This window comes from Nelumbo nucifera, chromosome 4, assembly GCF_055504915.1.
Source record: "Nelumbo nucifera cultivar China Antique chromosome 4, China Antique-T2T, whole genome shotgun sequence".
NCBI lineage: Eukaryota > Viridiplantae > Streptophyta > Magnoliopsida > Proteales > Nelumbonaceae > Nelumbo > Nelumbo nucifera.
In genome coordinates, this window is record NC_142652.1 from 15,163,601 (window position 1) to 15,178,133 (window position 14,533).

The 14,533-nt window shown below is 39.1% G+C and overlaps 1 protein-coding gene across 2 annotated transcripts; it reads right to left on the bottom strand.

Annotated features, from left to right (window-relative positions):
• Positions 1–6,142: 6,142 nt before the first annotated feature.
• Positions 6,143–9,530, bottom strand: LOC104586784 (Major facilitator superfamily protein). 2 transcript variants are annotated; one of them, XR_016068651.1, is made up of 4 exons: positions 9,245–9,530; positions 8,898–9,115; positions 6,885–8,530; positions 6,143–6,541 (listed from the first exon to the last, which is right to left on the bottom strand). XR_016068651.1 is itself a non-coding variant. In XM_010244138.3 (3 exons), the coding sequence occupies exons 1-3, from the start codon at positions 9,420–9,422 to the stop codon at positions 7,112–7,114; spliced, it is 1,815 nt and encodes a 604-aa protein (XP_010242440.1). In that variant the 5' UTR covers positions 9,423–9,530; the 3' UTR covers positions 6,697–7,111. The 2 variants fall into 2 exon arrangements, 1 of the variants encoding a protein (XP_010242440.1); XM_010244138.3 differs by lacking the exon at positions 6,143–6,541 and having other exon boundaries at positions 6,697–8,530.
• Positions 9,531–14,533: the final 5,003 nt, after the last annotated feature.

Genomic DNA, 14,533 nt, shown 5'->3' on the forward strand with positions numbered 1-14,533 from the left:
TATACTTGTCATGGTATATGAATCGCTATGTTGGTAAGCATGGTAGGCAACTCAAACCACTAAAGATGCATTCATGTCAAACTCAACTTGGCAAAGATTAGACCTATGATCTTATTGTTATCATTTCTGTCATGGAAGCTTCTAAATTCCACAAATGATCAGACCTTATCAGGTGCGCAGTAAGACATGCAGAGTGAAAGATATTGTTGAATATGCATGGAAATGAGGTCGTCTTTTTATCCTCAGATATGAAATATCCCAAGAATGTATTTACTTTCCATGACTATTAACATATTAGTTACATGAAGGTTTGGTTTCTAAATGGATTTGAAAACCTTTTTAGTTTATCCACTTCATGAATAGATGCTGGAGTTTAGGTCCCATATCCAATCCAACTCTTATTTCAACTATATGGGGTTGGTTACATGAATCCTATTTTGCCATTCCGTTCTGTTTAATATACCATATCCATTGTTAAATTATGAGCACGTAAGTCATTTTTTATTACTTTGACCCATTTCCTTTTTGGTCATGGGTAGAAGCCGAAAATGATCATATCCTGTGTAGCTGATGGTGCCAGGGCCTTTGATGCTTTGATTTCCATTTTTTAGGTAGGGATAGCTGGAGATATGACATGATACTATCTTACATGGAGCTCTGGACCTGATGGAGAAGACTTGCTTTTTTTTTTTGGCAAAAAGATGGAACTATGTTATATATTAAAAGTTACATGCTGAGATTGTTTGGAGTTATAGTGCAAAGTAAACTGACCCTTACAGGATATATAGGCAAAAAGGTGAGCTGTTTGGTTGCGCTGCCTTACAATATGTACAAATTTTATATATTCAAATGAGTCTATTAAACGCCTCAGATGACTTCTATGCAGCTGCTCAAACTACTAGGATACTCGGTCAGTGTTTGCAAATTCTCTTAGTGTTGCATTATCTGAATATACCAAAAGATGTGAGATGCCGTTGGAGAGTGCCATATGTAGACTGCCTAACAGGGCACGAATTTTGGCATCATAGCTAGTAAAGGCCCAGGAAGGTCTGCCTTCAGCGATGGTGTAATGCTCGTAGGGATGTTGGAGGGCGAACCCTCGTCCTGCATTACCTGTATTTGAATCGAAAGAGCCATTAGTAAACAAAGTGGGAAGATTATTTTGTCGTGACTGAATCTGGTAGTGTTATAGAGGCTGGGGAGATGGATGCTCCATGTGATAACTTAGTACTGAGTTTACCACTTGTATGGGATGTTTATTATCTTTCTCAAAAATCTACTTGTTCCTTGCTTTCCATATATGGTGTGTAACTACAGAAAATTTACCAAGACACATTAAAGCTTGGTGTTTACCCAAATGTGCACTTAAAGAAGTGTACCATTCATGATGATTGTGTGGAGGGGAAGATGAGATATGAGCGATGAGTTCAGACCAACCTGAGTTCCACACCATACTACACACGCAAATGGGCATTGGAAGAACAGGTGGTGAACCGTTTCTTCTTGGAGTTTGTAGAACACACATAGTTTATCTTCCTTGTTCAGCCATAAGGTGCATTTGTTTTTTTGTAAGTATCCCATCCCATTGAGTCTTCCAAAGGAAAACTTGGAATCTGAATGGCACTTTGAGCTTCCATATAAGCTTCCAATTAAAACAAGCACTTGACGTGGAAGCTCCTAATGAGGATAGAGAGTGGTATGCTGATTTGACTGTGTAAATGCCTGAAGCATTATTTATCCAGACTAGGAGGTCATTTGGTTGACTTGGTCCTGAACTTGATGCTAGGAGGGAGCTGTCCAGGTTCATTAGTCTTGAGACTCTTAGGTCCTGAACTTGATGCTAGGAGGGAGAAGAATTCAGTTAGGGGTGAGCATAGTTCGGTTGAAATCGAATAACCGAATCGAAATTTCGGTTTTAGTTTGATCGGTTCGGTTAATTCGGATTAAATGGTTCGATTTGGTTTCTAAATACGGTTTTAGTATTATCAGTTTTTGGTTTCGGTTATGATATTTAGAGTTTCGGTTAACCCAAATAATCGAACATGTAAGGGTAAATTTGTAATTATATAGGCCATTAGGCCAAAACACAAAACCCTCAAGGGCTTGAGCTTGACATGTCTCCACTCTCTAGTCTCCCTTCGCCCATCCCAGTTCCCTCTGCGCCTCTCTCTACCCACTATGTCTTCTACTTTTCACTTCTTCAGAGTTCACTCATTCATGCTTCTCTCTTCTCTTTGTTTCTGACTTAGTGACTTCTAAGTTTTTCTTCGTCTTCTCATCTCTTCAGTCTGGCACTAGTGGCAGCTGCACCACTCAGTCACTCACTTACCAGCAGCATTGGCAAGTGATATTCCAACAACTGGCAAGGCGGCGACGGTGACCTCCTGGAGTTTGAAAACCAAAGTATTTGAAGACAAATGAAAGTTTTTAGATTGCACCTAATTGGCATAATGTGTCTCATACTTGGGCTAGTATGAACAAGAGGCAATGCAAATTCATCTTCATTTTAGTATGACTGTGTTGGGAGATACCTCTTGGAGTTTGTTTTGGAAAATCAATCACCTGATCCCTAACTAAGATGTATTGTTGGTGCTTTGCCTATGGCAAAGTATATCTCCCAACGATCCTAACATGTTATACCCTTATGCAAATTGTAATCAAGAAGAGGAGACTTCTCACTTATTTTTTTCAATGTTTGGTCGTTAGAAGAGTATGGCTTGCCTCAAACCTTTCTATTTGAGTTGACCATTTTCCAGATTTGACTGTTTATGAATTGTGATTCAGGAGAGTACAATCCACTGATTCAGGAAGAAATAATCAAATAATGGCGAAATTCGTTTCTAACCGAATAAACTGAAATAACTGAAAAAAAATTTTCAGTTCAGTTTGATTGGTTTAGGTGAAGTTCGGTTTTGGAATATACCATACCGGTTTTATGAAATTTGGTTTGTTCGGTTCGGTTTGGTTTTTAACCGAACAAACCAAATGCACAGCCCTAAATTCAGTGACGTAATGTTACCTAGCAGAGATGGAATCCATGGATCTGAGATAGCAGAGACCTTCGTGCCATCCTTGATCGATCACAACATATTAGGATGCAGTACTAAAAGTAATTGATGAGCTTGTTGCCACCACTGTGAGCTCTGCTTGCCCTTCTTTGCCACAAACAAGGATGTGTAGGGAAAGTATTTAGCCTTAATTTGCGTGCTCCAAAGCCCTCGTCTCTCTGTTAACAATCTCCAAACTTTTTTATCGAACATTGCTTAGTTCATGGCACTCAATGATCTGAAACCTAACCCTCGCCTTTTGGGTTGGCATAATTTATTCCATGAAATGGTATGATAGAAGGTTTTCGAGGATTGACCCCACCAAAAGGTTCTAGTCATTTTATCAAGTTTGGATGTTATGGACTTGGGGAGAATTGAGGTTGACATGGAATAAGTTGGAATTGCTTGGAGAACCGATTTAACTAGGGTGGTACAGCTGGCTTGTGATAAAAGTTTAGAGGTCCAAGAGCAAATCTTTGATTGTACTTTATTAATGATTTCTTTGTGAGAGCTACCTAGTCGTATGTTTGTCCCCACTTGAGCTCCAAGGTATTTAGTTCCTGTTAATGGCTTTTTGACATGAAGAGCATGAGAGAGGAACTTGCGATGTTGGCAGGGTACATTTCTGTTGAAGAAAATGATCGACTTGAAATAGTTGATTTTTTTACCCGACATGAGCTCAAACTTGTGTAGAATGTTGAGAAAAACTCTGACCTATGCCATGTCAGCTTTACAGAAGAGAATACAGTCATCAGCAAAGAGAAGATGTGTAATGGGTGCACTGTTCCTGCTGAGCTAGACTCCCTCAATTTGATAGGAGATTGTGGCCTGGTTCAATAGTTGTGCAAGGACATCCATACCTATGATAGATAGGTACAGTGAGATGGAGTCACCTTGCCATACACCACGATTCAATTTAAAATGGTCATGGGATTCTCATGCAATTTTGACCGAGAAGGTGGCCGTGGATATAAATTGGTATATCATGTTGCACCATTTCGTAGGAAATTCCATCTTCTAAAGAGTATGAAACAAAAATGACCAGTCCATATGATCAAACGCTTTGGACATGTCCAATTTAAGAGCTATTAAACCCTTCCCTTTTTTTTTTGGCCTTTTAGTTTATGCAGAATCTCTTTTACCAGCAAAATACGATTGGTAAGGTGATATCAGTTCTTGTAAGATAGGTTGGAGATGACAAACCATCTATTTTGTGATAATCTTGTAAATTACATTACATAGATTGATGGGACGATAGCTTGAAATATCCACTGGTTGTTTGCTCTTGGGAACAAAAACCAAGTTCGTGTTATTGATTTCTTTTGGCAGGAACTCTGAGTTGAAGAATTTCATAACCATATCAAAGACGTTTGACCCCACTAGATCCCAAAAATGTGGGTAAAAGTATGGTGTGAACCCATCCGGACCCGGGGCTTTATGTGAATGTACTTGTTTAACTACTTCTGAGAAGACTTGCTAATGATGCTGCGACTCACATACTTATATTTTTTTTCGTGGTGTAGATTCTCAAGTCCTCGTGCATGTAGTTTATCTTTGTGGCAGCTAAGCAGAAAAATGTATTTATGCTCATCTTAAAATTAATAATCCCTCTCTGTTCTTAGATATGCAATGGGTTTAATAGCGAGAAAAGTTCCACTGTTCCACATCTACTTGTGAGCCTTACAAAATTTTCAGCCTTATTTTGGTAAGTTTTGAGCTTTTGCGAACATTTCCATAGTTTCTTATTATAATTTCTTCTATGTATCTTTTGATACTTTTGTCCCTTTTGATCTTGTGATGTCAATTTTTACCCTTAAAATGGCCAAATGGTTTGCCATTTTCATCCCGACCTAAGGCTTTAGGTCCCATTTGCTTTTCGGTAAGTTATTTACTCAAGTAAATGCAATTATTTGGGTAAGTTTTTTCTGTGAAACACTTACCCGGGTAAGTACATTTATCTATGTTCTTTCATTTCCTAGGTAAATAAGGTAATGGCCATTTTAGCCATAAAAATCCATTACTAAAAGGGGCATTTTTATCCCATTCAAGTGTTAGCAACTTCCCCCTAGGTGGGAAAGTTATTTACCCACTTAGAAGATGGTCCAGGAAAATAAACTTTCCATGGTCCCCATATAAATCTGAAAAAAGAACATGAAATTCTTGATCAATGGGAACCAAAATCCCATTAACCAACTTTCCTCTCAAAATCCGAAAAAAGAATGCCCCCTTAATGCTAAGCCAGTCCAGACTGCGGAAGACCACCATTTTTGGCTGGTCTCCGGAATATAGAATCTTTACATTTTATTTTTGGAGGTCGAACAGTTTTTAGTATCTAAACCATCCAAAACATTCTGAATTGGAACTCGCAGGTAAGGACTCTCTAGACATGTACAAAGGACCATGCTAAGGAATCGGACATAAAAAAGATCTCAGCAAGGTTTTAAATTTAGGAAATTACGGTCATTACAAACCCAGATCCGAATGACCGGTGAATCTTGAATGGGGCAAACTGGTTTGGGACTAAAAACATCCCCTTAAGATCATCTTACTACCCCCTATCAGTGGGGTAAATATCAGCCAAAAAACTGAAATCCTCTCTCATTCCTACATGGGAGCCAGTATCAAGATGACACTAAAGCCAAATCATGATAAATCATCTGAGCCTAACATGTGGACCCACATAATTGGCCTATTATTACAAGGAAGAATCATAGAAAATTATTAATTAGAATTCCAATAAAACCTTTGCAACTGAACAGGTTTAATATTCAAATGAAATACTTTTAATGAGCATTGTATATAACATTTGTTTTTTTCACTCTTTCCAAATGATGAAACAATGTATGGTCTAGAAAAAAATGCAAAGTTGGTTTAGTTTTTACTAATAATTTTGTATTCTTGATCAAGTGATTTTTAAAATTCAGCTTTTTTTTTTTACATTGAACAACTTTAGTGTTCATGGATGCAAAATTTTTGCTCTCGTTTAAATGCAAGTATGTCTTGGAATCTGTGTTCGCTGCCATTATCAATACACGTACACTTTTACCATATACCTGTAAAAACCGAATTAGACTGCATAGAGTACTGAACGGGCATTTTCACTCTTCTCAAACCAAAGGAATTTCACAATTTTTGTTGAGTACTTTTTCTCAACTTTCTGTTCTCTTAAATTCTGTCAAACCAAACATAATCCAAGTTCTTGTGCTAAAGAATCACTTAACACGGGGAATGTAGCAATTTTTTACGGTGCAGCCTAGGCTATACATGTCGTTGGATGGAATCAGAAACACCTACACACCTACACACCTACAAGCCTACAATCAGTTAGTTCTGTAGCACCTAAACATGAGCACAACTCTAATGATCAAAGCAATTTAACCAAGCCGAAAACCTAAATATGGAAAGAGATCAGTGCCTCCGTTCTGAGTTTCTGACATACTGTTAAGCCCATCGGGTGAAGCAGAGCTGCAGAGGATCCACAGTACGTCCAAAACCTGCTGAAATAAGCATCTGAGACGAAAGCATGGCTATGTGTACCAAACACAGCAGACACAATATCCATAATTCCGAACAAAATAAAAAATTAAAGACATGGTGATGATATATAAATAGATAGATAGATAGATAGATAGAGAGAGAGAGAGAGAGAGAGATCTAATTAATCATAATTAGTCAAGATATATGCTTGATGTTTTATGCTCCACTCATGAACTTTGGAGATCTCTCAAATGATTTAAAATGTTTATGCTACAAGTAGTTAACACTAAACAGCTTCGAATCAATGTTAACCTTATGCCCAGTGGAGGTTTGTGCAGAGTTCGGCCTGTCCCAACTTACCCATTGAGAATAACAGTTTCCTACTGAAACACAAATTCGATTAGACTCGTTCTCATATAATCTCTGATGAACCGCATTAGTCAGTTGTAAGCCTGCCTTCTTCCTAGTCCTAGAGCTCCTGTCAAACAGATGCAGTTGTAAGCCTCTTCCTTCTTCCTAGAGCTCCTGTCAGGCAAACGGAGTTGTTTAATTTGCATGGTGCCGCAACAAATTGCACATGGCGATCTCTATTGGACTTCCTCTGCTTCTTCATCCCCCACCGAACTTCCACTGGGCAGGTCACGGCTAGCAAAGGCAGTGAAATAGATGAAATTTACTACTCCCAGTGCTGCAATGATGTAGTAATAGTAGTCGAGCTTGTTCCTGTTGAGATCGTGACCACCCAGCCATGCAGATCCATCATTCTTCTTGGTTGCATGGTGGACAATGTTGACTATAACCGAGCTTAGGTAGCTCGCACTGGATATGGAGAGAAAGAAGATTGAACCTGCAACAGTCCTCATGCTCTGCGGCAACTTCTTGTTTAAGAATTCCATAACTGCGATTGCAGAGAAGGCTTCTGTGAGGCCCGATAAGATGAACTGCGGCAATAGCCATGCGAGGGACATGGGCGCCACAAAGGACCTATACCTCAAGGCCACCTCCCGTCTCTTGTGCTCTGTAACCCCGGCGACCAGCATGCACAGGATTGACATCACAATGCCGGTTCTCATTTTTTGCCGCAGAGATATCCTTACTTCTTTATTGGCCATTATCCGTGAGACGGGAATCAAAAGTTGCTCATAGAAGGTTATCCATACAGAGAGCGCAAGCATTGATGTCACCCCCATTAAACCTGCAGGAATCTCCAACTTAGGTGTGATTTTCCGATTCAATTGCATTGCTTGAAGGATCCCAAATGTGTTCTGTTGGTCCATTACAATGAAGCAAGTGATTCCCGAAAACCAAACAGGAAAGATACCCAGTAAACGTTTCAACCCTTCCACTTGTTGTACGCTGCAGAGCTTCCAACCACATCTTGATTTTCCTTGGCTGTTCAATTCAGACGCGTCTATGATAACTGCTGCCTTGTCGAGGCACAGATATCGCTCTGTATGAGGGAGCCTGGTCATTGGAGTCTCGGACTCATCGTCTGAGATAGGATCATAAAGGCTGTACTGCCCGAGTGACCCGACACTGAATCTTCTCTTCCGGTAGGCAGCCACAACCACCTTCACAAGATCGGTGTAGACGCTTCCTTGTGGTTTCACGTAGTTATAAATGTGTGCACCAGCTAAGAAAACCAAGATGGAGATGGCAAGGAAGCCGGTCGGAATGGCGAGGCCTATAACCCAACTGACATTTGTCTGGATATAGACCACAACTGTGAAGGCCACGAACAGAGCGATTGTGAAGGACAGGTAGTACCAATCGTAGAAGCTTTCAAGCTCTCTTCTCCCCTGGCTTGTCGTGACATCAAACTGATCAACACCGAACGCTATGTTGCATGGTCTAATGCCTCCGGCGCCCACTGCTAGCAATCCCAGAGCAAAAAATAGGATACCCAGTTGCCATGGCTGAGCTTTGGTGCAATCACCGGTTCTTTCATTACAGGGCGGTGGTCTGAGGTGCTTTATTCCAGCAGCCAAGGTCAAAATCCCCATACCCTGTTGGAAAAGTTCATATTTAAAAACAAAATTCATTACATACCATCAGTTGTGTGTGCAAGTTTTTCTGAATGTTGGTTGTGTTGAATGGCATTCATTTTATATATAGATTAGGAATTTAGGAATGGATTAAAAATAATGGAATGAGTGATGAATGATCCATGCATGGATACTCTCATCAGGTAAATTAAAGATTAAAGAAGAAGATGGACCAATAACAGAACCAATCCAAGTTCAATTGAATTGAATGTGCAGGTCGACGTGGGAGAATGAGATTAATTAATGGTTGATCTAAATTAAGGATCGAGGAAGAAATTAATTAATTGAGAGAGAGAGAGAGAGAGAGAGGAGAGAAGTACCCACTTACCAGAAACGAAGAAAAGGAACCCAAGAGCAAAGTCCAGAACTTGCCAAAATAGGAATCGGAGACGAAAGCACCAGCCAAGGGTGCAAAGTTACAGGTCCCAAACCAAATGCTCACCACATTCACCAGATATAGGCCATCCAAATTGTATTTGCTACGAAGAAACACCGTTATATTTGCAATCAAGCTCATCGAAGCTAATTTCTCACACGTCTCATTTCCTTTGAAAAACAAGATCCACCATTAATTATTCGTGCATGTATCTCACAAATTGAAATGCTGTAAAAAGGAAAAATAAAATCAATGGCACAATATAAATAACTAGCGTTTGTAATTAGAAGAATCAATACCAATGATGTAAGGCATGGTTTTCCATCCTCCAGCATTCCTCTGGAGGGATGGCTGTTCCTGAGAAGAACATTGCCCCTTCTCCATCTCGTTTTCTCTCTTTAACCCCTCGTCTGAAACTCTCATTTTCTCTTCTCTTTTTACTCCGGATAGTTTCTCCATCTCGTTCTCCTTGATCATGCCTTGTTAAATAGGAGCCTGATCATGCCTTGTTCTAAGCCAGTCTGTAACTTTCTCTTTTTTTGGTTAAAACAGATCTGCAGCTGATTTAATTGAAAGATGAGAAAATGAATTCTGGTCTGTCAGACATGTAAACGCAAATCTAACCACTGCACGTGTTGTTATAACGATGAAGATGATTATCTAATTTTAGTTTTCTCTTTGTTTTTTCCTTTTTTTTTAAGCCAAACTACACGGTGAGGTGAGGTGAGCTGAGCTGAGCCGACTCGGTTCTTGTTAGTTTTTGGGTAAATTACAAAGACCCGCCCTCTACTATGGTCAGTGATAAAGTCCCCCTGTACTTTTTTTGCGACAAAGACTTCTTGAACTTTAGCCATTAGATAAAGACCCCTTAGCCGTTAAGTCAGATGATGGAAAGCGTTAAATTACCAAAATGCCCCACTAAGCTTTTTCTATTTTCTTTTTCTTGCCCTTTTTCTCTTAAAACCTATTTAACCTAGAAAATGGATATTTGATGGACGGAAATGGCTACAAATTACCCTATGCTCTTCTAAATATTCATTCTTCATCTTTATTTATCTCTTCTTTTCTTTCTGTCTTTCCTGTTCTTCCATCTCCCTTTGTCTGGCTTCTTCATGTCTTCCGATCTCAGCTAACCTTCGTTCTTCTTGCATCCTCTTCTTTTCCTCATAAAGCCTCCTTGTTTTCTCCTCTCTCAACCTGTCTGTATATCTCCTCTTTTCCTCCTCTTCCCACAATCTTCCCTTTTGCAGCTTTTCTCCATGATGCCTCTTCAGCCAATTGCTTTCTCTCCTTCTCTCTATGTTTCTCAAAACTTGACAACTCAATCATCTTTTTTGTCTTTCGATGTTCTTCACCCAGTCCAGAGCTAGCTTCCTGTTTGACCTGGTCCACATTAGCAACTGTCTTTGTCTGCTTAATTATGATTTTCTTGCAAGGTTGATCTCTATCTGCCTCTGTTGGTGGACGTATCACAATGGATGGCTTTTGAGGTTCTACCCGGATATCTTCATTTCGCATCTTGTTGGAAATTTTTTTCTTGCTAATCTTTGTAATAGGTTTAGTGCCAGTTTTAGCATCAGAAGTGATAGGTTTCTCAGAACTTTGCATAATCCCAAGTATTGCTTTCTCAGAAGATTTGTCAATAGGACCACATATGAGCTTCAGTGAGAGGAATTTTGCTTTTAATACCAATTTATCAGCATTTTCCGAGGTTGCTACATTAGCAACCTTTGACACAATCTTTTGTTTTAGTTTCTTCACTGCAGCTTTTTGCTAGGGCTGGGAAGACGGATCAAGAATGGTAGATTTTCCTAATACTTTTTCCAGGCTTGTGTTATTAACCTGTATTTCCAAGTCTTCTCCGTACTTAAGGGCAGTTCTTGTTGGTCTTCATGTGCCCTGGCTAGTGCATCAAAAGGTAAACAATCACCATTGTAAGTTAAAAACAACCATTCTTCATTATTTTTATGACAATGCAAAAGAATGCACCTCAATCACATACCTGACCATAACCTTTTTCTGTTTGTAGCCATTTCACCTAATTTTGATGGAGAAGACAATGAACAGTACAAAAAGGTAATTTGGACATTCAAAAAACTTTAAACACTGGGATGAATTTTTTTTTTGAAGTTAACTAACAGAATATTAACGAAAGTGAGTCTTTGTCTAACGGTTAAAGTTCAGAAGGGTCTTTATTGCAAAAAAAAAGAAAAACAAAGAGTCCGCATCCTATGAATCCACGGGTCCACGGGGAGCGTGAACCTTCCAATCCCGTGTAAACATATCATTCTAAAAAACCTGAAGCCCAAACCAACAAAATTTGACACCTAACAAGTAACATCGGTTCACTCAGTTGAACCGGGTGCTAAACCCAGGCTACCTCGTCCAGCCATTAAACCGGCGCAACAAAACCCTTTCCAGTTTCTCCTCTTATCGCAACGTTCTCAAATCACTATTTAAACTATTGCCCGTACTGAGGTCATTTTCTTTTTATTCAAGTTCAAATTTAAAGGTTATTTTGTTGCCCATCCATGATCCATCATCAGTTGTGAGGAAGAGCATTGTTTTTTTGTTCTTTTCAGGGGTTCAAGTATTCAAAACTTATGAGAGTTTTGACTTGTTGCTATCCAGAAATGAAATTGTAAAAGAAGTTGAGTTTGAATTCCAAAAATACTTAATAAGATACTTTGCCCTATTTATCTGAGCAGAACTAGAAATACAATGTTTTTCTCTAACACTTGTCGAGATTTTCTCGTTTTTTATCAGTGATAATAATCAACAATATTATTATAGAAAATAAGATAAAAGCATAGGTTTCCAGGTTGTTTCGAGTAGCACTCTTATTTACACAAGTTTAACTAGGAAAAATGAAATGTTTCATCCATTCTAATTTGATTTAACTCTCCTGTGTAGATCCGGTCTAATCAAGGGATAGACCTCCCACCATCTATTGTACAATTGTTGAAAAACAAAAATGAAGATATTAGTTTAAATGTATTGAAAGGAGGAAGAAGAAGGTTGAATGTCGCGAAGGTCTCCAGTAGAGTATAAAGCTTGGGTGAGATACAGAAAAAAGGGTTTTGTTCAAGCGAGGTAGCATTGGGTTTGGGGTCAGTGGAAGGTTAAAATAATTAATTTTTGTGTTTTAGCGCTCGCTTCAAATTCTGTTATTCCTCTGTCTGGAGGGAGTTCAACAATGTCCTACAACACATCCTCACCGTATATTGGGAATATCTCTCGGTGATGACATCATCATTTCTAATACTCATCGAATGATGACATCTCCTGTGAGGGTTCCAGATTCAGCTCCTCCATCAAGTTCAAAGGAACCAGATATGCACATTAAGTCATTAACCCACAAAGCAACCACATTCAGCCCATGTCCAACCTTTTTAGATGTTTGGGCTCCCTAGCCAAGCGCATTAACCCACAGGGATGCACAAGACACTGTTGATTGCTCTCAGGACCAGATATCTACTCAGGTTTATTGCCACAAGCCATCCAAACTTCTATTGCTTTTATGTAGTATCTAGTTGGTTAACTGGTTCCATTAAGATGAGTTAGCTCATGTTGCATTGGGTAATGTCATGTAGGGGAAATATGAATTGCATCTGTAGAAGTTCCATCCAAGAACAGATATGTATGTTTCATGCATCTTTAACAATATAACATAACCAATGGTAATTAAAGCATTTCTGATGCTGTTCAATTCAAGATGGTGCAAGAACTGAGGAGAGCAATCAAATAGTCATTGTTGATAGGGCGAAGCCAAGTTACAAGGACGAGACCGCGCTTCAAGACTTGTGGTCAAGAAAGAAGTCAGAGGCCCGAGGAGTTATCCCCGAGTAAGTACTCCAACGCTCAAGTCAGTAAGAGGTGGTGGGTGGTCGGGCCAAGCTATGAGGATGCCGGTCCGAGCTAAGTAGCAGTACTGGTCTTAGAAGTTGGATGCCTTACCTCGAGCATGGAGTGCCCTTTTATAGCCGAAGATCTGTATCCTGGTCGGATTGGGCTTTTGGGGTTGTTGAGGTAAGGTTAGCCGCCAAGGTACTCGGGATAGAGTCTCATTCCCCAGTGGAGTCGTCTTTCCTTACTCCTCCTTATCTGTAGTTGTGTTCATCCGCATGACGTGGCTGGAAGGACAAGACGGGGGGCCACAGTAATAATATAGCTCAGCCAAACTAGGGTGACGTGGCTAGGCGATGACCCGAACAATTTCTTTTGTCAATACTTTCTCCACTGCTAGTGCTAGGCAACAAAAGAAAATTTTGAAGAGTTGTTGACTCTACCAAAACAAATGGAACTATCTAGCATAACAACTTGTGAGTTTATGTCTTCTCAGTTACAATATTTTCTTACCTTAAATCAAGTTTCAATGGTGGTTGAGTAAAACTCACTATATTCATATATGTAGGTTAATTTCCGTGCTCAAAGATGTCATTGGAGAAAAACCTAGTAGCAGCCCATCATCAGAAAATGGGCTGAATCTATTTGTTTGAGGCCAGAGAGAAATTTGTTCAATCATGAGAAAATGGTTTTTGAGATGCACAACATGTAGTGGAATCATTAAATGACAATCTGCATTCGAACATCAGGTTGTTCCCTACTAATTGCACTTAATTTTGTCATTTAAAGATACTAGATGAGGGCATCTGCACCTATATATTCACTCGAGAGATAGTGCAGTGAAAAGCGAATATCCAAGAGTTAAACTTCTAAAAGAACGTATTTAGGCCCCGTTTGCTTTTCGGTAAGTTATTTATCCAAGTAAATGCACTTACCCAGGTAAATGCTTTCTATCCAGGAAATATGTTCTTTTATTTTTCAGGTAAGTAATATAATGACCATTTTAGTCATAAAAATTTCATTATCAAAAGGGGCATTCTTGTCCCATCCAAGTGTTGGCAACTTTCCCAATATGGGAAAGTTAATTTATCCACTAAGGAGATGGGTATCACCCATTAAAATAAACTTTCTCTGGTCCCCACATAAATCTGAAAAAAAAAAACATAAGTTTCTTGGCCCCCTCTCAAAAATCCCAAAGACGAACGCCCCCTTAAAGTGTTTCATACAGTTATAAGCATTTACTTTGATCAATGGAAAGAATTTTCTATTTTTACATTTGTTTTAGTAGTGGGGTGTCTCTGCACAATCACTCTAATGGTCCATTTGATTGCCGAGAAATAGTGGGATGAGAAAAGAAATTTTATTTTCTCATTTTAGCATCATATGTTTGGTTGCTGAGACCAATTATTCTACAAAATTTGTTTTCTAGTGTTTGATTGTTGAGACAATTTTGCAAGATGCTTGATTTCATTCCTCTTCAACCATTAACAACGGTGAAACATGAACACCTATGGTTGTCTCCTATATTCCCCTTCAACCATTATCGATGATGATGGCAGAAGTTTAGCAAGGTTTAGATCTGCAATAATAAATCATTCTACTTAGTAGCAGAGGTTCAATGATAACAAATATGCAATAGAGGTTTTAGCATATCTGCAATGATGGTGATGGCCAAGAAATCAGGGATGCCTAAGAAATCTAACCAATATATCATGAAAAAATTACAAACTTGTTAGATCTAC

Coding starts and splice junctions, on each gene's coding strand:
- LOC104586784 (XM_010244138.3), bottom strand. CDS start 9,422: ATGATCAAGGAGAACGAGATGGAGAAACTATCCGGAGTAAAAAGAGAA. Junction 9,116..9,244: donor AACCATGCCTTACATCATTG/GTATTGATTCTT, acceptor TGTTTTTCAAAG/GAAATGAGACGTGTGAGAAA. Junction 8,531..8,897: donor GTTCCTTTTCTTCGTTTCTG/GTAAGTGGGTAC, acceptor CTTTTCCAACAG/GGTATGGGGATTTTGACCTT.